Source organism: Cyprinus carpio, chromosome B12 (genome assembly GCF_018340385.1).
Source record: "Cyprinus carpio isolate SPL01 chromosome B12, ASM1834038v1, whole genome shotgun sequence".
Taxonomy (NCBI): domain Eukaryota; kingdom Metazoa; phylum Chordata; class Actinopteri; order Cypriniformes; family Cyprinidae; genus Cyprinus; species Cyprinus carpio.
Window position 1 is genome coordinate 11,035,439 of NC_056608.1, and position 25,424 is coordinate 11,060,862.

At 36.2% G+C, this 25,424-nt stretch overlaps 1 protein-coding gene across 2 annotated transcripts; it reads right to left on the bottom strand.

Moving 5' to 3' along the window:
* Positions 1-654: 654 nt before the first annotated feature.
* Positions 655-25,404, bottom strand: LOC109107300 (rho GTPase-activating protein 17-like). Of its 2 annotated transcripts, XM_042735328.1 has the most exons (20): positions 24,858-25,404; positions 16,373-16,412; positions 13,292-13,396; positions 13,130-13,206; positions 12,167-12,278; positions 11,932-12,008; positions 11,738-11,855; positions 10,833-10,901; positions 10,627-10,708; positions 9,403-9,530; positions 9,006-9,117; positions 8,843-8,924; positions 8,673-8,753; positions 6,979-7,092; positions 6,809-6,900; positions 6,557-6,713; positions 5,956-6,219; positions 3,832-3,959; positions 3,050-3,547; positions 655-1,538 (listed from the first exon to the last, which is right to left on the bottom strand). In XM_042735328.1, exons 1-20 carry the CDS (start codon positions 24,908-24,910, stop codon positions 1,423-1,425), a joined length of 2,505 nt encoding a protein of 834 aa, XP_042591262.1. In that variant the 5' UTR covers positions 24,911-25,404; the 3' UTR covers positions 655-1,422. The 2 variants fall into 2 exon arrangements, with proteins under 2 accessions (XP_042591262.1, XP_042591263.1); XM_042735329.1 differs by lacking the exon at positions 5,956-6,219 and having other exon boundaries at positions 24,858-25,403.
* Between the last annotated feature and the right edge of the window lie 20 nt (positions 25,405-25,424).

The following is a 25,424-nucleotide window of genomic DNA, read 5'->3' on the forward strand; positions in this document are numbered from 1 at the left end:
CACATTTAGTCACCTGAATGATGGCAAACCGCAAGTGTGAGGTGTTAGCTCAGCTGGAGAAATACAGTCATTCTCAGTTCATTGTTTATTCTCTCCACATATGCATTCAAGTGTATGTAAAACCATTAAAGGACTCTGATCAGAGGCATTGCTGGTGTTCATTTACAGCGTAGGTGGTCACAGTTAACTGTGTTTTTTGCACTCACTACTGCTGAAGAAATACATTTGAGAAGACAACAACTACACAATGAACGTTAATGAAACACTTGTTCTTGTTTCACTTTTTTATTTCACTTTGAAGCAGTAATACAAAGCAATTTTTTGTCTTTTTCCAAATTCAATAAAGATGTAGTCTTCTGACATGAAGCTTCTGAACTTCAAAACAAAAAAGCACCGTCAACTTTTCACATAAGTGGGTGAAGTCAGTTTTACTTTTTCCAAACCTTGGTAAAATTTTGAGTGTACTTTAAGGCAGCATGGTAAAGGCAAGGAAAATGTATGAATGATCGCCTACATTTTCCCCTCACCACTAGTTTCCAAATGTTTTGAAATGAGTTTTACAATCAAGGAGGGAAAAATGTAAGCAATTATGTCTGCTCTTAGCTACTATACAGTAAGACTAACATCGGCGTGGCACATTTTTCCCCTCTTTGGTACCATATCAGGGGTAAAAGGAGGGAAATACAAAGCTATCCTTGTCAGGCCAAGTAAACATACAAACAAAGCCATAACATAAAGATTCCATACCATAATATCACTAAAGCACATATTTTGACCTTTTCCATTACATAAACTGACAGCTAAACACTTTATTTCTAATTTTAGCAATCAAATTAGAGTCCAATAACAAATGGCCTTTTTCACATATGATCCAATCAGGATTACTTTTACACATAGCTGAGTATCGCTCTACCACATACGTTTAGGTCCAGTCATTTTAATGCCTCCAAAATATGAAATCATCAGCTGTCAAAGGCAGAAAAGTAATCCTTTTAAACCAAAAGTAAGGCTTGCAAAAAAAAAGGAATGTACTGTATTTGTACTGTATTAGCTGACTGGAGACCTGCAGTCACAAACTACACATTAAGCCACAGTTTTCCACCTTTTAAATTGAGTAATTGCTTTGTTTAGCTAAGGCCACTTAAGACTCACCTCCAAGTACCTCATTCACCAAATTCACCCCATCACCGTACAGACCCAGTTCCTCATGCAATACAGGTCACAATGAAAGGCATGTTTAAATAAACATGCAATATCTCAGGGCATCTGTTTCCCTGGTGCCACTGGGATTGCTGATAGTCTTAAGTGTAGGGTATTCGAGAAATACAGCCAAGATGATAAACACTTTGGTAATGGTGAGAAGAGCAGCCCTTTAGCAAACCTTTGGTTAAGGGTAAGGGTGTTTGGGGGACAAGACCATTTTTACAGGACGGTGCTCTCTGTGTCAAGGTCGGTGTCCTTGAGTTGGGTAACAGGCTTCTCAATGGCGATATCAGGAACAAGAGCTCGAGCCAGTGGTTTAAATGTCATCCCCGAATCTGTAAGACACAAGATTAGGGAGTTAGACCATGCTGATTAATGGACTGTTAATAATCAAAATACAAAATTAAGTTTAACAGTGCTTAAATAGTATTGGTGATGACCAAAATAAATGTTTCTGTAATGGTTAAGCTCTTTAGTAACAGTAGTCGTATTTCGAATGATAACTTACAATTATTGTTGTTATCCATGAATTTTTGAATTTGCTGTTTTACAAGACATTCAGAAAAAGAAAAAAAAAAATAGTAAAGCACTTTATTAATTTTTTATTCAGATGAAAACAAAAAACAATGGCAGCAAGATTGCAAGGTATTATCAAGGCCAAAGACGGTCCTACAAAATATGATGTTTTTGGGTAATGTGTGAATAAAAACTATTTATTGTTTAAGTTTATTTGCCTAATAAATGACAATAATATTTTTCGCTTTAAACAAGTGTTTGACAGATTCTGAAAATATTTGTTTTTATTATGACAGGTTGTCTAATAAATGTGTTAAGCACATACAGTGCTCAAATTTATTAGACTATATTTATTGACTGTAATTGGGCATCTGAATAAAAAAATTATAATAAAGTGCTTTACTATTTTTTTCTGCTTTCTTGTAAAACAGTACATTCAAAAATTAATGGATTGGTTTTTAAATGAGGATTTAGTTTATTTTAGAATGAGGATACAAGGGAATTTTTTTTATGGGACCTATTCCATTACTATAATAATTAATAATAATAATGATAATAAATGAATAAATAAATAATATTTTATTATTAAATTATAACAATTAAACAAACCAATAAAGAACTATTACTATAGTAATAATACTACCGTGCTGTAAAATAAAACTGTATAGTACCTGATATTTATAAGAACACTAAAATTACAGAACTAATATCCATACTGTCTTCATTTCAAAAACTTGTTACATTCAAACTGGCGTTTCTTGTCAGACAGGGACAAGCTTGCATCCCTGCTTTCACTAAAATGCTGCACGTCAAGGATATCTGCAACATATCTCACTCAAACATAAATGGCAGAATTAAGTAATACTATTAATATAGTGTCAAATGTTAAATAAGTTATAGCAGTGTATTAATTTGGGGTGCTATTTTGGGTAAAATCCTTCAGGTTGCACTTATTGGTTGACATCGTAGATAAGAAAAAACAATTAAGTAAAAAAAAGAGTAAATATTGTAAAAATCGATTATCAGTGAATCTCTAGTACTGACATGTACCAAAATTCTCTCATGACACTGGGACAGCCACAGTATTCAGGGAAAGGAAGTGAAATGTGCAAAATGTTAGTCGTTAAATGCAATTCTAAAATAGTATTGAGTTAAATACATTTTGTATTACAAATGAATCCACTTTTTTTACAATGTAGCTACATCGAAGTTCTATTCAGCTTTCAGACACAGTCTTCATGTGCCTCGAAACCTTGTGCAACTCGCAGAAACGCAAACAATCTGGCAAGTTAAACAGAAGCGTAGAGTGACGGAAATAAAAGAGCTTCACCCATTGTTTTGAAAGCAGCACTGCAAATTCCATTGCTGTCACTTCCTGTGGTTGGAGGCTGGGGCGGAGGGGGAACAGTAGGTCTGTTGCGTGGTTTAGGCACAGGCCTCGGGCGAGGAAGTGATCCTGACTGGAACACCGGGGGAGCGGTGGGAGTGGGACTGTCATGAAACACTGCCGTGGGTGGAGGGGTGCTCGGTGGCGTGGGAGTGCTGGGAGGGGAGGGCTCTTCTCCGCTGGGCTGGGGAGGGGGCGTGGCCTGGGTGGGAGGCTGAGGGGGCGGGTGATTGGGTGCCTGGATAGGAGGCTGGTTGCTGGAGTGGCGACGAGGGGTCGTGTTGGTTTGAGCCTGTGGTTGTGTGGGGCTCAGATTGGTCGGAGAGTGACTAGAAAGCGGTCTAGGGGAGGGGCTGAGGGACTGCTGTACTGACTGATTGGCTGGTTGGCCTGGTGGAGGGTTGGCTGGTTTAGGAGGAGCTGGGGCCGGCTTCTTGGTACCTATAAATAAAAAGAGAATTTAAAACAAACTCTGTCTGGTGTTCTGAGCTGTTCTCATACAACACCCTGTCTACACCGGACGTGGCCAGTGTTGCATTACACAGCGCAGCAGCCGTTGCAAATCAAATCATACTTTGTTTCAAAAGTACATCAGAAATAGAACGTGTCATTAGTTTACTGTAGGAGACTTGTTTCGTTGCATCATGTCGAACTGCGCTGGATCCAGTGTAGACAGTATCAAGGAGTTTTGTCGTTTACTTACCTTCTGAGGTAAGTCTACTGACCTCTGCGTGCCATGTGAGGACTGGGTCCTGTAGATCCAGCCACAGGGGTCCCCACACTCAGCTGTCCTGATCCTCCAGTGCCATTTCTCTGAGCTGGAGGAGTGGACGCAGGGTCTCGGGTCTTTGAACTGTGAAGCAAACAGAGGAAAAAATAGAAATTAGTAATATTTATTAAATAATATTTATTTGACATTCTGCAACATGCAAACTCCACAAATACAAACTTGAGCCTTATTGTGATGGAATATTTTACTATTAAGTTTGAAATGGTTAAAGCTAAACTCAGTATTTTTTTCTTTAAATGCTAATTTTTTTTTCTCAACATAAAAATGAATGAAAAAAATATGTATTTCAGAAAATTTTTTCAAAAAGTAAGCTTAAGATTGCCCATGCGGCAGCAAGTAGACATACAGTATGAACCATGTATCATGTACCTTGGCTATTACATGGTATATACAGATTAAAGGGTCACCTATTTCAGAAAATTTTTTCAAAATATATATATATATATATATATATATATATATATTTTAATTCAATTCGGACAAAAAAAGGACAACGTTTTGTACATACAATTCTATCAAAGATTCTTTAAATGTATGTGTGATAAAAATGAATATAATGGTTCTAATATCTTAGAAGTAGATAAGATACAAAAGGTCCACATTTGAGGGTACTATGACAAGCTGATTTTGCACATTTTACCTTTCAATGTAAGCCAATAAAAGTTGATTTGTTTTAAATGGAGGAGGAGCATGAGCAGTCAAATACTACTCTCTTTATCTTGTTAAACTCCCCTTCGCTCGCAAAATACATTTATCAAACATAGCTACTTGCCATCTGTTGCTGAAAAGCAGTATCGGTAACTAATTTAATTTTAGGGTTGTTACAGAACACAACAATGTAAACCACTGGAAAAAAGGGAGTTGAAAGATCCTTTTTGTCCCTCCACAGCTATTCCATGTGCATGCAGGGCTGATTCATTCATGCATTGCACGGGTCCGGCACTAGGGCTGCATGATATTGGGAAAAAATGACATTGCGATATTTTATTTTTTCTGCGATACATATTGCGATATGAAATCTAATCTAATTTTTTTTACAAACAAAAATGGGGTGAGCACACTTACATTCTCATTTTAAATGATTTAAACATCAGAGTATTATTTAAATTAGAGTAAATTATTTGTTTGTAACTTTAGTTTAACATATTAACTAACATGAACTTACCACGAGCAATACTTTTGTTACTATATTTATTAATCTTTGTTTGTCTTAGTTTATAAAAACACAGCTGTTCATTGTTTGGTAATGTTACTTCACAGTGCATTAACTATGTTAACAAATACTGTACAACTTTTGATTTCAACAATGAAGGCTATAGCCTAAATGTTGAAATTAACAATGTTGTAGAAGTGCAGTTTAGTAATAGTAAATAATGTAGTTAAATAGTTTAATAAATAGAACATTATTGTAAAGTGTTACAGATTTTTTTTATACACCAATTCAGACGTCTCGTGAGTTCAGTGTTGGACAGGTCAGTTGTTTAAACTTTAAATCATTCATTAAATTGAATCGGTTCAAAGGAATCATTAGTTCGCGAATCAGACGTGTACGGCACACGTTGTGTAATTATCTCGGCAGTTTAGGATATCGCACAAGATTTGACAACACAGAAAACATTTCATCATTGGATAGGTTTTTTTTTTTTTCTCGACACCATCGTGTCAATTGATTTTGATTAATATGCGCGAGAGAGAGAGTGCAAGACAGCGCTCGTGTTGTTTGAAGACGGTGAAGGTGAGCGCGCACGCGGCCGGGGCTCTCTCGCTCTTTGCCCGTTCTTATATGCGCCCTGTTAAACTGACAGGACTTAAAAACACATGCAAATGATAAACTTTCACTCTATGATGGTTAAGCTGTGCAATTAATCCGCGAATCAGATTCGTCGAGGGCCGGGGAGCAGCTGGCCCGTACAGTTAATGAATAATGGATCAACTACGACAGCCTACATCGCACATCCTGCGATGTGACTATCGTGGATTCGTACATCGCGATATCGATGCTTAAACGACACATCGTGCAGCCCTATCCGGCACGGTCCGGAACATGCAGGAGTCTTACCTGATCTCCTCAGTTTGCTGAGCTAGAAGCTGCTGTGCAGCTGCCAGGGCGGCCATCCCCAGCGCCAGCCCGGGCTGACAGCTCTCTAAGCCCAGCCCCATCTGCGCAGGCTGCTGGAGCAGGAGTTCAGCCATAAGCTGACCCCCTGCACTACCTGCAGCCTCCACCGGGGGCAGCGGGGGCTGGAAGGCAGGCGAAGCGTGCTGCTTTCTAGGTACAGTATTGCCTCTACGAGGATTGTGGTCCATTAATTTATTAGCAGAGCTACAGAAAGAGGAGACAGCAGAGACACCACTAGTGCTAATAAGTTCCCAGGAGAGCGACACCACAGAAACCAAGAGGGTAATCTGCATTGGTAGAAATCCCACTTACACCACACACATTGCAGGGTTAAGAAGGAAAAGCAAGAGCTTTATCAGTAGAACGGACACATGGTGAGTGCAATCTGATCCGCTATATTAATTGTTCAATTAAAATGAATTGATCAATTAATTTGCATTCTAAATCCACTTAATTGCAGATCTTTGCGAAGCAAGAGGAATAACTATGTGATTGATTCAGGGAATGAAACTGTTAATTGACATTTTGTGTGAAGTTTTACCTGTCTCTCCGGGGCAATTCACCTTCTGGGCCCACCATGCTGCCAGGTCTCTTCCTCTCTATGGTGCCCGAGTCATAATCTGGTGGGGTCAGGTGGTTGACGTTGTTTGGCAGGGGCGCAGGCATAGAAAACATGCCAGATACATTAAAATCCACATCTGAAGGAATAACAAGAAACAGGTTAATCTTATTAATGTTAGAAATGCTTTTTTCATTGGTAAATACTATATATTCAAAGCTTTATGGCCCCTACCCTCAGGGAAAAACCAATCTGCATGCTGAATGATGGGTTCAATTATAGTAACCACATGCACAGAGGTTGCAGCAGCCATTTCTGCTAGGCTCCTGTTGGTAAACAGAGGAGAGTTTTAAAAGGCAGAATATGTTAACGTGTTTGCTGGAAATTGCCAAAATTATTCTGACCCCTCAGTTTTGGCCCACAGTAGATTGGGTCCAAGGACAATTGCAATGTTGCTGGGGGTCATCTTGTTAATGTCACTTTCCTGTGCAAGCTTAGCAAGGAACTTAATAAGGTATCTGTAAAACAGAAAAAAATTGTCTAAATGAGAAGATAGCAATTTAGAAACAATATTTTTTTTTAATGACCATCTGAAACTGCATTTTACTGTAGTCATAGATCTGATGTATAAACAAGTTCTTTCAGTGATCTACTGATATCAGAAAATATACAGTACAGGTCAAAAGTTTGGAAACATTACTATTTTTAATGTTTTTGAAAGAAGTCTATTCTGCTCATCAAGCCTGCATTTATTTGATCAAAAATACAGAAAAAAACAGTAATATTGTGAAATATTATTACGACTTAAAATTAATAGTTTTTCTATTTGAATATACTTTAAAAAAATAATTTATTCCTGTGATGCAAAGCTGAATTTTCAGCATCATTACTCCAGCCTTCAGTGTCACATGTAACATCCCAGTCTATCACATGATCATTTAGAAATCATTATAATATTCTGATTTATTATGAGTGTTGGAAACAGTTCTGCTGTCTAATATATTTGATGAATAAAAGGTTAAAAAGAACTGCATTTATTCAAAATAAAAAAAGAATAATATAATTTTTTTATAATATAATAATATATATTTCTAATAATATTTTTCTTTACCATCACTTTTCATCATTTTAACAAATCCTTGCTGAATAAATGCAATTGATTTTATTTAAAAAAAAAGAAAGAAAAATTACTGACCCCAAATTACTGACCAGTAGTGTATATTGTTATTACAAAATATTTATATTTTAAAAACATAGCTTTTTTTTTTTTTTTTTTTACTTTTTATTCATCAAAGTATCCTAAAAAAGTATCACATGTTCTGAAAAAATATTAAGCAGAACTGTTTCCAACTTTGATAATGAATCATCATATTAGAATGATTTCTAAAGTATCATGTGATAATGATCCTAAAAATTCAGCTTTGCATCACAGAAATAAATGATAATTAAAGTATAATAAATTTAAAAACAATTATTTTAAATTGTAATAATATTTCACAATATTAAATTTTTTTTCTGTATTTTTGATCAAATAAATGCAGGCTTGATGAGCAGAAGAAACTTCTTTCAAAAACATTAAAAATAATTAATGTTTCCAAATATGTTTTGACATGTGTACTGTATGTATATGTATATATGTATATATATATAGGTATATAATATATATATATATATATATATATTTTTTTACTACAAATTAAAATAAAATTAGAAGGAAATTTGCATTAGGTGAGGTTCATGCTTAAAACGAGAAAAAATAAACCACATTTACAGGATAAATAATATGCTTATATTCAAGATATATTCTTGAATATTAAATCTAATGTGCTTATATTCAAGATAATAATTTTATTTTTTTTTTTTTATTATTTTATTTATTTTTACCAGCAAAAATTACATTTAAATGCTCTATTTCTCTAGTTTCTAATACAGCTAAACTGGGAAGTATCATGGGTCTGCACATGAATAATCTGCAGATGATTACCAATAAAATTTCAATACATCTGAAACCTCTCTGCATACACATATAAGTTTTCAATTTCACACATGGAGCCCCGGAACTTTTTACACTTCACATTAAAATCCAGTTGAAACCCACCTGAAGTTTGCCTTGTTGTTTTTTGGTAACTGATCGCAGGTAACCCACAAAGCTTGTAACCGTTTGTCTGGATCAGAGACACTTTACAAAATAAAAGCCCAGTAATTAACATCACAAACACTACAAGATTCATTTAAACCTTTCTGTAAAGCACATGCATGATGGCTTACTTGGATGCCTGGATCCATTCATCATACAACTGGTAAGTCATCAGAGGTTCAGGCAGCTCTCTGAGATACGACTTTAATGCCCCTAAATCAGGAGAATGTGGTTTTAAATTAACATTCATTGTGAATGACATATAACTGATACACACAACAAAACAGGACTTACCAGCAACGGCATGCGGGTCGGAGTAAAACTCCTCCAGCTGTGAAGTGGAGCAATCCAGAGCTGCCTTCAGCTTCTTCAGCTTAGAGGCTCCTGCAGCTATTCTGAAAAGACCCTGGAGAACGATGAATTTAAAGACGGATTTATGGTGAAAGCCAAGACCTGAATTCATTCTCCAACTTTTGTAATGTTTTGTTTTGTTGGATAGCTGCAGCAGCAGTTTCAGAGATGTGTCGGTACAATGTGGACACTGTTAAAGGTTGAACAATACTTGTATTGTGATTCGATAACTGAAAACATTTGCCGATCTGTCTTACTGATTACTGTGGCAGATCAACAATACAGTATTTGATGTGTATGATTGATGTATTGTTTAAACACTGTATTGGTCTCGCCGTACCTCCTCTTTCATTCCAGTCTCCAGCAGCATCATGACGCAGGCCTCTATAGGCAGCGCGATCTCTCTGCTACTGCGCTTCAGGTGCTCGTCCAGAGCCGTTCCAAACGCTGGCTTCTCAGTCCACGAATCTATCAGGAAAACAGAAACAGCTTTATTTTAAAAAATGTTTACTAGCAGCATCAACTGAAAGCATCACACTCTTAAAATAAAAGATGTGAATTACAAAAAGAGCGTTCATCTGTGATTCATCAAGACAAACTACTGTAAACACTAGCCCCCTTCAAGCTGTCTTCTTCAATCTCACTGTTTCTGAAAAAGCCAGGTGGGTGAGATCTGAGAAATATTACTCATGGCTCACATGCTGGGACATCAAGTCTGTTTGCCTCACGCGTGCTCGCAGCAAAACATCACAACAACCATTTATAGCACTCAAGCGCCAGATTTCCAGGCACAAACGAGAATGAAAACAATTAAGAGCCTCTAAGGACTGCAGAGAAAATCACTGAAACACACAATCAGGCTAAATTCACTTCATTTTCATTTGATATATCTACATTAGTCACTAGGGATAGTCACAATGGCGCAGTATTCAATCAACAACCAGCTACTGTAGCTGACTAATCTGTTTGATAGTTTATGTATTTTCTTTTTTATTTTGTATATTTTTACCAGCAGTGATTTTTATATATATACATATATAAATAAATAAATAATAAAAAAATATATATATATATATATATATATATATATATATATATATATGTTAATTGCTTAAAAAAAAAAAAAAAAGGCTCTATAGATGGACGTCTTTATCTGAAACCAGCATATTTATATAAGGTTTGATGTCTTTATCTATGTAATGTTTACTAAAAGGAATTTTTGTTGTGTCATTTTTTACTGACCTTCATGTCGACTTTAGTCAGCAGAACATAACAGAATATATTTACACATTGGGATTAATGTTGATTTTGAACCCCATTGACTTTTATTGTATGGACAAACACAGTCAAAACATTCTTCAAAATAATTCGTTTTATGTTCAACAGAAGAAACTTTCTGAAAAACGTTCTGTTTTCAGTGAACTATCCCTTTAAGACCAATCAATCAACTAGACATTCATCCTCAAAATATGTAGTTTTAAGGATGCTTATTAATCACTAGAAGCTAATTAGGTTTCACTGGTAGTTATTTCAGATACACAGCAATAAGAAACTGTGCCTTCACCTTGTTGAGCTTGAATGGTTGGCAGGACACTCTCGAGCAAGGTGAGAGATTTTCGGTGATAATCCGCTTGTGCCTCTAATAACTGAGAACAGAGCAGACATTGAGGACGGAGAGACGCACAGCAGTATGAACAATGGCCATTACAAACATGGAACTGAACAGGAATAAACACAGCAACTGAGTTATTGAACAAAAAAGCTTCTTACCATTACATAGTAGCGGGCATAGTCTGCCTCCTTTGAGAAGAAATTGTACATGTCTGCTGAAAGTTGATCCTGGAAGAGGGGAAAAAACATGATTGAAACTATTGGTTTTGTTCTGGCTGTACAGACAGAGAAACTGGATATTACAGGAAACAGGCACAGCAGTTAGCCACATTTTCTTGATACATTACATTACGCATTTGGCAGATGCTTTTATCTAAATTGACTTATACTCTTTGCTATACATTTTATCAGTAATGTGTTCCCTGGCAATCAAACCCATGCCGAACAGGAACACACATGCTGAGCCTTAATTGCTCAAGTGCTGACGCAGGTTTGAGACCTTATTTCACATCTCCATTTACCAAAAATCACTATTCAGTCAGAAAGAAAAAAAATGTCTGTAATTACGACACTGATTACACATCAGATTTCTGCAGTTATAACAACCGCTGCTTCATAAATCAGTCACCATATGGCTGACTAGCAGCTCAATGGTTTTGCCACAGGGTAGATGAACTTTGAAATAAGCAGACTGATGTCTAGCTTTATTTGAGATCGACTAGTGATTAGAAATATCATATTTTATTATTTAAACAAGAAAAGCATTGTAGACTAAGAGCCATTACTTCAGAAAGTATGTTACTTTTAGAAATCTGAAACTCTGCACACCCTTTCTAAACATTATATAGTTAATCCTCCAATGACTTGCACCCAGTTACCTTACCTCAGCAAATCAGTTAAGAAAACTAAGCAAATGTCATGTAATCTAACTGATATTCATCAGCCAAGCCAATGAGGTGTATGATGCAATCATTCTTATATGCCACTACACTATGTTGCTGTAAAATCCATAACTAAGCAACTCATAAGGGTAAGGCATGTTTAGGCATGTTCCACATCAGTACCTTACACAGCTCCATTTTGTTCATAGCTTCATCGACTTCTTCTTTAAGTGAGTCTGCTTTGGCTGTCAGTGATTGTGTGTTTGTTCCTGAGATTATGGACTTGGTCGCCTGCAACCACCTGTAAAGACACCGTTTTAGTTATGAACTAGGTAAAACGTGATATAGTGAAACCTGATGCATGACAGAAACCTCACCTTGCTCGGGCAGAGTCATAGTCCAGCACCAGCTTGGCTAACTGCCGCCTCTGTTTCAGGATGTTAGGAATGTCCAACTGAAAAAACAATAAGATAACGTAAGCACTGTTAATAACATTCTGGCCTACACCAATCATTTTTGTCATATTATGTAAGTGGCTGATATTAAAATGTAGCTAATCTAAATGTTAAATTGGGGAAATGAGCATGCATGTTCTTTTGTGTTTGTCTGTACCTCTGCTAGCTGATTGAGGGGGTCTAAGATTTCTTTTTCAATGTTCATCTCATGCTGCATTAATTCAGAGGCCAGTCTGTTCTCTGCATCTCCGCACATCTCCATCATTTTCCTGCAAACAAGATACTGAATATAAATGACTGTTCAAAAATTTGGGGTCTCTTATGCTCACCGAGACAAAAAAGAAAATACAATAAAAACAGCAATATTGTGAAAAAGTATTACCATTAAAAAAAAATAAAAAAATTTCCCTTGATGGCAAAGCAAATTTTTCAGCAGCCATTATTTCATTCCTCAGCGTCACATGATCTTTCAGAAATCAATATGCTAATTTAGTGCTCAAGAAACATTTCTTATTAATGCTGAAAACAGTCATGCTGTTCAATGTTTTTGTGGAAAATCGTAATAAAATTTTTTTTTTAGAAATCACTGATGAATACAAAGTTCAAAAGAACAGCATTTATTTAAAATAGAATTTTGTAACCATATAAATGTCTTTGCTCTTACTTTCGACCAATTTATTTTTTTGCTTATTAGCATGCCTATTATTAACATACTAGCTGTTTATTAGTACTTATAAAGCACATATAAATCTGCATGACCATATTCTACATCCTTAATCCTACCAAATATATATATTTAATTAATAACTTCCTTACTATTAGTAGGAAGTTAGTTGTTTGTTTATTCATAGGTAATAGTTAATGGTTTGTTAATAGCGATAATTGAACCTTAAAATAAAGTGTGACCTTAATTTCCTTACAAAAATCTTACTGAACAAAGTTTCTAATATTTGTGTTTTACACTGTTTTTTTTAAATGCAGGACATGAGTGCACTTTTTTGCGCCATTGTCTCATTTAAGTGATACAATGAACTAATCCATTACCAATCTAAACAATAAAGTACCACGTTTAAGTGGTAATTGATTCAAATCTATTTAAATGTTAATGTCATCCAATTACCCAATAAGAGACTCCTCCCCCAACTGGTTTCCACCATCCTGCATGGCCTGAGACAGCGATGTCAGTGGAAGCTTTTTCTGTGCCAGAAAACCAGGGAGTTTTTGTGAAACATTATATGCAAATTCAAGCAGACAAAATATGTGGTGACTGTTGTGCCCTTACATGTCTCTTCTCAGCATCAGTGCCTATCTGCCCCTGCAAACACGCAACCATTCTTTTGTGTGTGTTGTGCGAAACGACTCGCACCAACTCCATACGCCGCTCAATCTGTGCAGAGTAAAACAAAACATCAATAACAACCCACAATCCATATTGAGCTGTGGCTACCACTCAATGCAAATCCTGTATGCATCGTGTTGAAAGAAAACAGCCTGTAAAAAAAAAGTGCCTAAGGCGTGTTATGTAATATCTCATGGGAAGCTTCTGTGATATGAAACAGATTTCAGAAATTCAACATTCCATCTTCGCTTTAGAATAGACATCAATGTCAATTAACAGGTGTTGCTGTTAGAAAGGAATAAACAACTTTTCTTATTCTTGAGTGTGGGGTAAGGTCAAACAAGATTTTTCACACCACTCCCCGGGGAGGCATGAAAAAGATATGTTACTTTACATAAAGAAGACAAGTATGACTCATCTGCCCTGTTGGGATGCCTAAGATTTAAATGCATGAGCTCAGCAATGAAAGGTCATAAATAGAGAATACAGATGCAGACCAGACTCTCTTGTTCTACTTCATTCTGTTAAGTAAAAAAAAAAAGGGGGGGGGGGGGGTGGGGGTTAGTTCACTATAGTTACCTATTCATTTCTATGGTGAACATGAAATCAAATATATTTGGTGATTTTGGTGATTTGGTTGTGGTTTTTTTTTTATATTTTTTTTTTTAAATAAATAATTATAGAACAATTAAATAAATAAATACATAATCATTAAAAATAAATAAATAAATAAATAAATATTTATTTAAATTAAATTAATTAATTAATTAATTAAATAATTTATATATAATATTTAAATATATATTTAATTTAGATAATTTTATATAATTTAATTATACCAATTAAACACACACACACACACTAGTTTGAATATATTGAATTTGTACTGATTTGCTTATAATTTTTTTGATGGGTGGATTTCTTTTCAGGATTTACTGGTAATGTAGTTCTTTATGTGGAATTTATACAACTATTTATAATCGTAGAATTATTATACAATTTATTAAAAATGAAAATAAAAATGTAAACCATTTTATATATGATAGTCCATTATATAGAATACAAACTAAATGTTGTGGATACAAGTGGATTTTGTGACAAAAATGATCTAAATAAATGTCTGCAGCAGGATGTATTTGGCACTGTTCCAACATTTATAATCTGATATATGTGACCCTGGACCACAAAACCAGTTTTAAGTCGTTGGGGTATATTTGTAGCAATAGCCAAAAATACATTGTATGGGTCAAAATTACAGATTTTTCTTTTATGTCAAAAATCATTAGGATATTAAGTAAAGATCCTGTTCCATGAAGATATTTTGTAAATTTCCTACCATAAATATCAAAACAAAATTTTTGATTAGTAATATGCATGAACTTCATTTAAAGGTGATTTTCTCAATATTTAGATATTTTTTTGCACCCTCAGATTCCAGATTTTCAAATAGTTGTATCTCGATCCTAACAAATCAAACATCAATGGAAAGCTTATTTATTCAGCTTTCAGATGATGTATAAATCTCAATTTCGAAAAATTTACTGGTTTTGTGGTCCAGGGTCACATATCATATGCATTATATCTAACTCTAGAGGACCTAGCAAACTGCGAAATTAAGCTCTACTGAATTCTTTTTTTCTTTCTTTTTTTATTTGACTGGCATTTACTTTCTCATTTATTATTTAGGCCTCTTATTTTACCAGCAGCAATATGCTTAGAAAAAATAGGATGTCATCTTGTATTGTTTTATCAGAACAGAGATCCACTGTCTAAGACTTTGAAAATACCGTCATGACAGACAAGTCAGCTTTTTGATGCGAGCAGGACGGGCCTGCTCGAACACATGTCAGCCCTAAAAACAACCATGAAAAGAATGTCCCTTCAGAACTGTGAGAGCGGAATGACTGAACAAACACTGAGGAGGAGAAAAGAGATCCGAATGAGAGAAGAAAAAAAAAATGACTCATGTTCCAAAAACAGCCCAGATCAGGAATTCCACAGGCTGGGAGAGGAGATAACCACCTCCTTACACTTCTCTGCCTCTTTTACGTCATGACATTCCCTCACAGCCGTCCCAAAGCAGCTGGGTCAAGCGTACATTCCGTTCAGGCGTCTCCGGCTTGAGAGCGCACAGAGGCCCGCCACCCGGCATGGGAACAAGGGGAATCGCTGACTGTTATTGTCGGTGCTTTTCTGCTGAGGGAGATCCTGTTCGAGGGAAGTTGTTTGGATTATCTGGTGTGAGAGGTCTTTAAATGTTTGGCTGTTGCCATCACAGACTAAAAACTGGCAAGCCATCGACAGACTAAACATGCAGATACAATGAGCTATAGTTTTTTTGTAATGGAACATATTATGCTATGTTCAGAAATTGGGGAAACACCACTATAATACTGAATAGTCACTGCAAAACGAAAGCAGCAGGAACATCCTGTCCGGACAAGCGATTAGGGAAAACTGGACGCAATTCAAAATGGGAGGATGCCACTATCTAGACGCTCAAGAATGTTAAAAGTGTCCCCTGAATGTATCTGTGAGTGGCATGAGCAAAGCAGCCCTGAGGCAACACGGGTGTTCAGACAGCTGAGAATGGGGTGATGGGATACCGCTGTGATCATCCTTGATCACCACACAGAACCCAGAATAAAAACCAAGCCCCTCTGAGTGCCACAGGGGGATGTCAGCATAATTCTCGCTTGATGTGTCCCAACATCTCATAGAGATAATTTTAGACGCAGCCAGCCAAGAGGAATAAACAAGCTGTCACGAACACAATATTGGTGGAAGTTCAGATAATGACTCTCTATTTCTAAGTCCCTGCATTTCGAGGAGGTCGTTTTGGCACTATGGGGACATTTTCATGCACCATTTCATGAGGAATGTATTTGCTTGACATCAATGACTTCACCTTTCTCTGCCCAATGACTCACTAGTTTTCCAACATTTGATGTAATGTAAAATGGATTACAGCCAAAGAATAGAACGGCTTCACTGCAGACAGAGATGGAAATAAAAAGCAGTTACCTGTAACAGGTCATCACTAAGGACCTCCGTTTTCTCCGCTCTGTAAAAGAAAACAACAGCTCATTAGAAATGAAATCCATATCCATTTAAACTGCTCTAAACAACAAATTTTAAGTAATAGGGTTGTATGATTTAGGGGAAAAACTCAATTGACATTTTTCTGATAAAAATTGCGATTGTGATTTTTAATACAATAAATAAGCCTGAGGTTTGCGAATATAAATTCAAAATAACTATAATAATAGTATAAAAAATGTATTTCTATAATTGTATATAATATTTTTTTATAATATTTGAAATTATAATTAATTGAGATATTTAAGAGTAATATAAATAGATAGAGTTATATTTTAAATAAATAGTGTAAAATTACAATACTAATATTTATGGCTGTCTTAATTTATTCATTTCTAAACATTAAGCCATCAAGATTTTATTTTGGTGGAAATCCACAGGAAGCTTTTAATGCTTCTCTTTTGTCGACAACAGCTGGTTTATGAGCGCTTCTGATTACAATTTTGGAAAGATTATTGAAACCTGTTGCATTCTCAAATGCACGTTATAAGCGAACCAAAGTGAGATCAGATGCTGAGGTGAGTTTGAGTGGCGCAGCATTTAATGTGAATCAAACCACTCTGAGACCTACTGTAGCCTCTCAATACTAGTAAATTCCCGTAAAATTACTGGAACGATTTAACCAGTAGATACAAAAATGTGCTGTTCACTCAGGCAACAACGTTCCGTCACACATCAGGTTCAAAATACTGGTAAATTCTGTCACATCATTAACCAGAAATGACCTCTGAATGGCTGTGCTTCTCGGTGTTGTGTTTGTAAACATGGAGGGGTATACGTGGTCAGTGTTTTTATTGATGTTTTAATTTTTGTGTCAAATGTTCACATTTAAGCATCATACAGACATCATATTAGACGACTTCAGACATTTCTTTGACTTCCGTAAACAGCGCAGAGTAAATCCGCCATCAGTGTCAGAATGTTATGATTAGCTGGGTTTCCATCACCCTGCTTTTATGCGCATTTTGAAGTATCGCATCAGAATGGAGTGACAGAAACGCTGAATTTCGAATAAAAAGGCCTTAATTCACAAAAAAGTTTTTACGCTCGCTTGAGGTGGTTTTGACTAGTGTGAAAAAGGGTTAATGTGAATAATGGGAGATGGAATGCATTTTACGAATAAATTCCTTCAAGCACATCAAAAAAGTCATGTGACTATGGGACGTAAATCCTGACTAACCAGTGGACCGATCTTGTTCCACAGCATCTGAAATGTTGTTATGGTCATTCAGAAAAGTCCGAGCAAAGTTTGTCATCAACTTATTTCTGTATAATTGCCTTCCAGAACGTTAAACGACTGCATTCCCAAACAGCAGCATCCACCTCCGAAAGCAATAACCGCATTCATTGTGTTTCTGCTGCTCGTTCTGAGGTGCAAGTAATTTATTATATATGAAAATTATTATGTTCAGTAGCTTCTCCTACTTTTCTTAGTGATGTATAGTGCCAGTTTATCAGGAAGTGACAATATTGTTCTCTTTAACTCGTTGGATGGAAACGGTGCGATATTCCAATTTTGAGTATTTGTTTGGTTAGGGTGTTTGGATGGAAACCCGGCTATTGGAACAGAGTAGACATCTTACGTCAGCGCATCCTGAACTCATACGTGCTCATACCAGTAATCTCGTTCCGTGTTCACATGGAGCTCTTACCGATAATTTACTGGTAATGTTATAACTTCTCATACCAGCAAATTACCAGAACTAATTTTTACCATATTTTTGAAAAGGTCCTGTTCACACATGGTCTCTTAATGGTAATTTACCAGTAATTTGTTTGGAAGGTGCTACTGAAAGCACTGGTTCATGAGCTGCTTGCAGGTAAAAGTACACTGCGCCATGCTTCATCAGGTCTGGGAGTAGCCAACAGCTGACAGTCTGTCTAATGAAACCAGCTGTTCGAAACGGGAGTAACAGGCATTTACTTTCCCAGGGAATTTTAGCAGTCCACTGCCAGCTTTGTGAACAAATAGTTAAAGCCCTATTAATAGTAAACTAATAGAGGGCTTTGACCATGGCACAGATTATGTCCTGTCTATCGTTGGATGGAAACGGTGCGATATTCCAATTTTGAGACAGAGAATGTGAGAGGACAACACCAGATCAGTTCACACAGCTTACACACACACACAAACATCAATAACACTACTGTTTCAGAGCAATGACTCAAAGACAGGTTGTGTGACCTCACCTGAAAATTGTCTTCGTTAATGGACTTTTTATTGATTCATCAGTGTTTGTTACCCAAGTGTTTGCTACTGTAATGATCAGAAAGGATTTCACTATGTTCAATCAAATATACTGAAGTTTGCAGGGAGAACAGGTAGATATTTATAATCTGAATGGATTTATGATCCTACGAGTTCACATCAACATAAAAACCAGCATACAGCAGTCTGTGGCAATAAAACATTGTTGAAATGTTTCCTGTGTCTGTTGAGGCGGGCCTGTCTCTGTGTCTGCACCTTTTGTTGTGGCAACCGTTACATTCGAAAGCATGGAGGATGTCATACATTATACAATAGTGTAAGCTTGCCCGTCATAACCTGGAGTATTAGTTTCACTATACAATCACAAAATCTTATTTGTTCTCCAAGAGGTAGACAGCATAATTGTTATTGTTTTACAGCTAAGACCTTATTTTGCCAGTGTCTTGGAAGTCAGTAATTTACATTAAACGTGAATGTAAAAATACTGCAGTAAAATCCTTTTAATTAACTTACTTTGTAAGTAACCACATTTAAGGATTTAAGTGTTTTTAATGTTTTTGAAATAAGTCTCTTACAGTATGCTCATCAAAGCTGCATTTATCTACTCAAAAGTGAAATGTAATATTGTGAAATATTATTACCATTTAAAATAACCATTTTTGATTTTAATATAGTTATATTTTGAATTTATTCCTGTGATGGCAAATCTGAATTTTCAGCAGCCACTACTCAAGTCTTCAGTGTCACATTATCCTTTAGAAATCTCTCTAATAAGCTGAATTGATGCAACATTTTATATTATTTTTAATGTTAAAAACAGTTGTGATGCTTAATATTTTTTTGGAAACAGTCATACCATTTTTCAAGATTCTTTAATAAATGCCAAATTCAAAATAACAGCATTTTTTTTTTAATGGAATTTGTTTGTAATATTCAATGGTTACAGTAATAAATGCTCATGCCCAGAGCTAATGCGTTGTATCTCTTTTTATGATTATTAATTTTATTTTATGTATTTAACCATAAATCTGCAGATGTAAAAGCATGCCTTTATCTTTTATGTTTCCTGTCACCAAAGCTGGCTTGACAGTTAATTATGGTAATTTTAAGACAAAAAAAGTTATCAAAAAAAGTAATAAAACAATTAGTGCCATTGTAATTATTTAGGAGCAATCAAGCAGACATGATCGCCATTAGCTTCTAATGGAGCTTGACTAATGTGGTTAAAGCAGAATACACAGTCTGAATAACTGAAAAATCATCTGTCAAAGCTCAAGACTCTGATTCTGTACTGTTTCATGTCTTCCTTTAGTCTGCCATGTTACCCACAAATCTCAGCCCCAGTTCCTCCTTCTGCCAAAACTCCACGGTTGTAACCTCGTGACAGTAGAGAACAGCTGCTTTCAATTAACACAGGAGGACAAGAAAAGGGGCCTACAAGACTGAAACCAATCCGGATTGAACTCCAAACATCTTGAAAGTTTGTCTGAATCAAGCTCTTGATGTCACATGTAAAGAACTGAAAATAAAAGGTTTCTTGGCTTTCTCCAGACACTGTCAGGCTAGCAATTGATCAAAACTGTAGTAAAAATGGTACACCCCCCCCCCCAAAAAAAGCAAAAACAATAACACTATAAAACATCATTTAAATAACTAAACTGCTATTATAAAAATTGAAATGTAATTTATTTCTGTAAAATCAAAGCTGAATTTTCAGCAGCCATTCAGTCTTTAGTGCCACATGGTCTTTCAGAAATCTTTCTAATATGCTGATTTGTTGCTCAGGAAACATTTCATATTATCAGTCTAAATTCCTAGTGACCCCAGTGTTGTACTTGCTCTCCCAATATCTTCACTGGGTCACAAAGTAAAAAAAAAAAAAAAAAAAAAAATAGAGTAAGCATAAAATACAAAGTAAAAAAATAGCTGTTTCAAACAACAATGTGTAAAAAATTTCAATTTATTTTTATAATTTTTCCTGTATTTGTTTTACACTTTATATTTTTATTGACTTTTTTCATTAACAGATGTAATGTTCTCCATGACAGCTAAGTGCATAAGCACATCTAACTTAGCATTTTTATTTATCAATTATCTAACTTTGAAAACAAATGCCAAAGACTCCCCTTTGTTAGCCAGATATATAATGCTAAAAACATGATCTCCACAGTCGCTGACACTCATTAGGCCCTTTCTTACCACTGATACCGGTTTTCAAATTTTGTGAATCGTCTGACAGCAACAATTAAATTACACTTTAAATTTATCTTACATTATCCTTATATGTACATTATATTCAGTGAAGTTTCGAGTGTATGACCTGAAGCATATTGTCCATTCATGGTTTGAGCTGAGCATTACACACTGATATCAACAGTATTTGATAACGAAGCAGATTAAGAGCACATAGCAACCATAAAAAAAAATTTTTTGTGATTGCTGATTTTTTTTGTGGATTATTAAAGCAATGCTTTTACATTAATTACTACAATCTTGCTTTTCCTCTTTGCTGAAACTAACACAGCGCACGAGGCCAGTGAAAAGCCTGAGCTTACAATAGATCTGCAGTATCAGCAAACTGACAGGTGGTTCTAGTCTTCTGATAAATTGTGAGGCAACGTGGCACTAAAGTGCCTTGAAATGGTGTTATGCACAAGCATGCCATTTAGATCGTCGGGTAGAATCTGGTCACACGGTTTAAACCCCAGATCATCACTGGATCTGCCTCAGAGTTGATTCTTTGATTTCATTCATAGAAATGAAACTTCCTCAGTACGACTTCCTGTTTAAAAAAGAAGGAGAGATTTCCTTTTGAGGGGTTGCATGCCAAACACAGTGTACTGCCTCCTCACAATCACAGGAACCATGGGACCAGCTGAGCCCTGCCTGCGCCCAGCCACCTCGACATTCCCCTTACGTCCGCCCGACCCTCAACCGCTTCAAGTCTGCTTTCTGCATCACACTGAAGTGATTTATGGTTCGTAAAATAAATTCAGGAAGAGATGAGAATTCCAGCTGAATCTCTTTTATCCACATAATAGTCAACGAACGGCTTTGATGTTTTCGTTTTATTTAGCAAATGACTCTGTTTACAAAATTGTTAATGAGAAACAAAAGTAAAAAAACATTTCAACCTGCAGTCAAAAATTTGTGTTACACTATGATTCAGATGTTTGGGTTTTTTTAAAGCAGGCTTCATTTATTTAATTAAAGGGGTCATATGATGATGCTAAAAATAACATTATTTGGTGTAATGCAATGTGCTTTTACGTGGTTTAAGGTTCACAAAACACATTATTTTCCACATACCGTACATTGTTGTTACTTCTCTCTGCCCCGCCTTTCTGAAACGCTTTGATTTTTACAAAGCTCATTGTTCTGAAAAGTGCGGTGTGATCTGATAGGCCAGCTATCCAGCGCGTTGTGATTGGCCGAAAACCTCAAGAGTGAGACGGAAATGTTACGCCCCTTACCATATTTGGAAACAGACAGCGTCTCCATGACATGGCAGCAGCGGCAACAATACTAGCGAGAATAAAAGTTATGCCTTCGTTCTTTGTGTAAACATTAGGGTGGTGTTATGTAAATCTTCCCACACAGTGATGTAGATTTGTGGGGGTGTGTTTAAATGAGGCATTTTGAGAAGGAGGCGTTTTGAGATATCTCTTTGGGATGAGTCTTTAGTAAGGTTTTTGCAATAAAGAATATCTCTTTGGGTTTGTAAGACTTAAGTCTTTTGCAAAACTTTTTACGGATTTTATATATGCTATTTAAAACAGATTGTAAACACTCCAAAGACAAAGGAAAATTTTGAAATCGCTTGTGATGGCTAAGCTGAATTTTCAACAGCCTCCAGTCTTTTTATTTTTCATTTCTTATTATTATCAATGTTAAAAATGCTTAATATATTTGTGGAAACAGTGATATTTTTAATAGCCTGCATTACAAAATAAACATCTTTTGTAGCGAAACTGATTTACTCATTCACTGTGACTGACGCTTGACATTTGAAATAAAGTTACTTTAAAACCAAATGATGCTTTGTAAGTTCATTTCCATGTAGATCTTCATTTAGAGGTATAATTTGACACCTCACATATTGTGAAAATACACTGTCTGGGCTGTCTAGTGGTGCTGGACGTGCCGCCCTCTTTATAGCAGACAGTAATTTTCTGAGGCCTAGAAAGACTGAGGGGGCTGTAGAGTTCCTGGTATTCCAAACTTTGCAACAAAATTATAAATCACCTTGGTTATCTTCTTTTAAACTGAACAGGGATGACCTTGCCCCAGTTGGAATAGTGTGAACACTAGTAAACTGTTAGCTACTGGCATTTCTCATTGTCATCAGGCTAGCCAAATGTCTCTGGTGGCTGATCAAATTGCACACGTTTAAAGGGAATGAGGCTGCAGACATGGATGCTAAAGGTCAGGTTAACCACTAGTTAAATGAGCATAACTGATAGGCAGGTGCATCCCTCCTTGTAAACGTGCTATGATTGGTTAGAAACTAAAGTGAAAGGCATGTCATCTCTGATACCATCTATTCAAGCAAGTCATTCTCATTTAGTCAAGTGGCCTGTGCAATAAAGTTAGTATGATTAATACAAACTTAATATAAAGTCTGTATTAGGCCTACTCAAAAGGCTTAAAGTGATCAAAATATTGTTTGACGTGAGGAAGAGAAAAAAAACAGCATTTACAGCTTTAACACCTCCCTGAGAGACCTGTGCCCTGTGTGTTGAGAATTTACAAGCCCATTTACCCTTACGCAGCTCGTGCAGAATGAAGAATGCAGTTTGAGGCTTTATAAACAGTCACATACAAAGTATAAGCACACGTAACATCTAAGAACTGTATTTTCAAAAAGAGCCAGGATGTTCGTAAGGTACCTATGAAGAAGGATTATGTGTGATAGTGATGGAAGGCAGACTTATCATAATTCGGTTCTTAGAACCAGTTCAAAAAATGATTCAGCAGTTATATTACGTTCTGATCCCTGACATCCTGAACGTGATGTATTACAGTACATATACTGAAATGTACCAATAAAACAACTTCTTGTCACAAAATGCTGTTTATTTAATTTTTTAGTTTTACTAATACACACGTTTTCTTGTAATTTTATGTTCTGTTTGTTTCAGTCATGACTGAGCTGAGTCTGTTAAAACATACATATAATTTTCATTGAATGAGTTTGAGAACTGAGAAGAACTCAGATTGGTTCATGAGTGAATCGTTCAGTCGATTCGTGAACAATAGTTCAAACGAATTATTGTTCGAACAGATCCGACCAACTCATTTTAAAGGCCCAACTCCAAAAAAAAAAAAAAAAAAAAAAAAAAAAAAGATTCATTCACGAATTAGACATGCCTAGTTTTCAGGTGCAGACTGAATTAACTGCTTAGACTAGTCTTAAAAGTTAGTCATCTATCTTTTTTTTTTCTCCCAAGTGCTATTTGGTCAAACTAGTCATTAGTCTTAACAAACTATGTTTATGCAACTGGCCCCAAATAGTTTATCAGAAACTTTATTTATCAGGCACAGCAATATAAGGCCGCAACAAATCCTACTAACAGTCATTATTGCTGCTCTAAAGTAATTATGTCCAAAAAGTAATCTATCTAAAAGAATCTGTGGTCAAAGAACTGCACAATATTTGTATACAAAGTAAACAATGAACAGTTTTTACCATTTAGCTACTTGCTGTTACACTAACTGGTAAACTGCTCACACTGACTCATAAACGAATATTCATTCGATTCATTATTGTTCATACTAGTTTTTGAACAGATCTGACCGATTCATTGCAAAGATCCGATTCAATAATTCACAAATCAGACATCTCTAATCTTCAGTAGTTTATCAGATAGCTTATCTTAAACCATTTCCCATTCAGATTTAGTATTACATAGTAACGAGGCCGCAACAAATCCAACAGTGTAACAGTCCAACAGTCAAATCAAATGTAGCAAAAAGTTGAGTTTGTAGTCAAACAATTACGTAATTTAAATATAGTAACGCAACGAAGAAAGTTTACTCTTTAGCTAATTGCTGTTATTCTAAACGGTAAATCGAAAATATTTGTTTTCGGCAGCAACCGCCTTGACAACATAACATAACAACATACCAAACCATGACAGAGCTGCCCGTGCCCGTCCATGAGAGGGCAAAACCGAACAAAAACTTTAAATCTGTACTCGCCTGCCAACTGTTTGATTGGCGAGCTGTCTCATCCGATTGAACTGTTTCTTCATTTTAGTGGCGTCGGCCTCAAAACCCAGTTTTTAAGACGAGGAGAGTGTGTTCGTCGATGCCTCATGAGCTGAAAGATCCTTGAGCGCGATGGTGAAGTCGTGTGGATAATTACATTAAAACAGCCCGGTGTACGGTTAGCTCGAGCAGCTAGAAAACTAGCCGATCGGGAGAGAAAAAAACAGTAGTGTGGAAAAAGTTAGCTCCGGTGAATAGCGGTGCTCGTTTCATGTCATTCCGTGCTGCAACTGCTCTCATAAGCGGGAGTGAGCGGTGTTTTCACGTATGCCAGCCCGTGACATCTACGGGAGAGAGTGGAAGAGCATGGCAGCGGGCTGAACACTGCAACCGTGTCGGTAACGTTACTGAGTGTGTGTTTCACAGCTCGGATCAGCGCGGCTCCAGGATGATCGTGATGCCATTAATATGGACACAGGGGCTGTCTCGAAACCTAGTGCGCTGACTTCACAGACAGCATGATTGCGCGTCTGTGATTTCCAAAAATGCTGTCTGTGT

What these genes read in the sequence shown, in the direction of transcription:
- LOC109107300 (XM_042735328.1), bottom strand. Translation starts at nt 24,910, where the DNA reads ATGAAGAAACAGTTCAATCGGATGAGACAGCTCGCCAATCAAACAGTT. An exon ending in CGACCCGCATGCCGTTGCTG is followed by an intron (nt 8,925 to 9,005) that starts GTAAGTCCTGTT and finishes CTCCTGATTTAG; the next exon opens with GGGCATTAAAGTCGTATCTC. An exon ending in AGATTGGTTTTTCCCTGAGG is followed by an intron (nt 6,714 to 6,808) that starts GTAGGGGCCATA and finishes TTATTCCTTCAG; the next exon opens with ATGTGGATTTTAATGTATCT.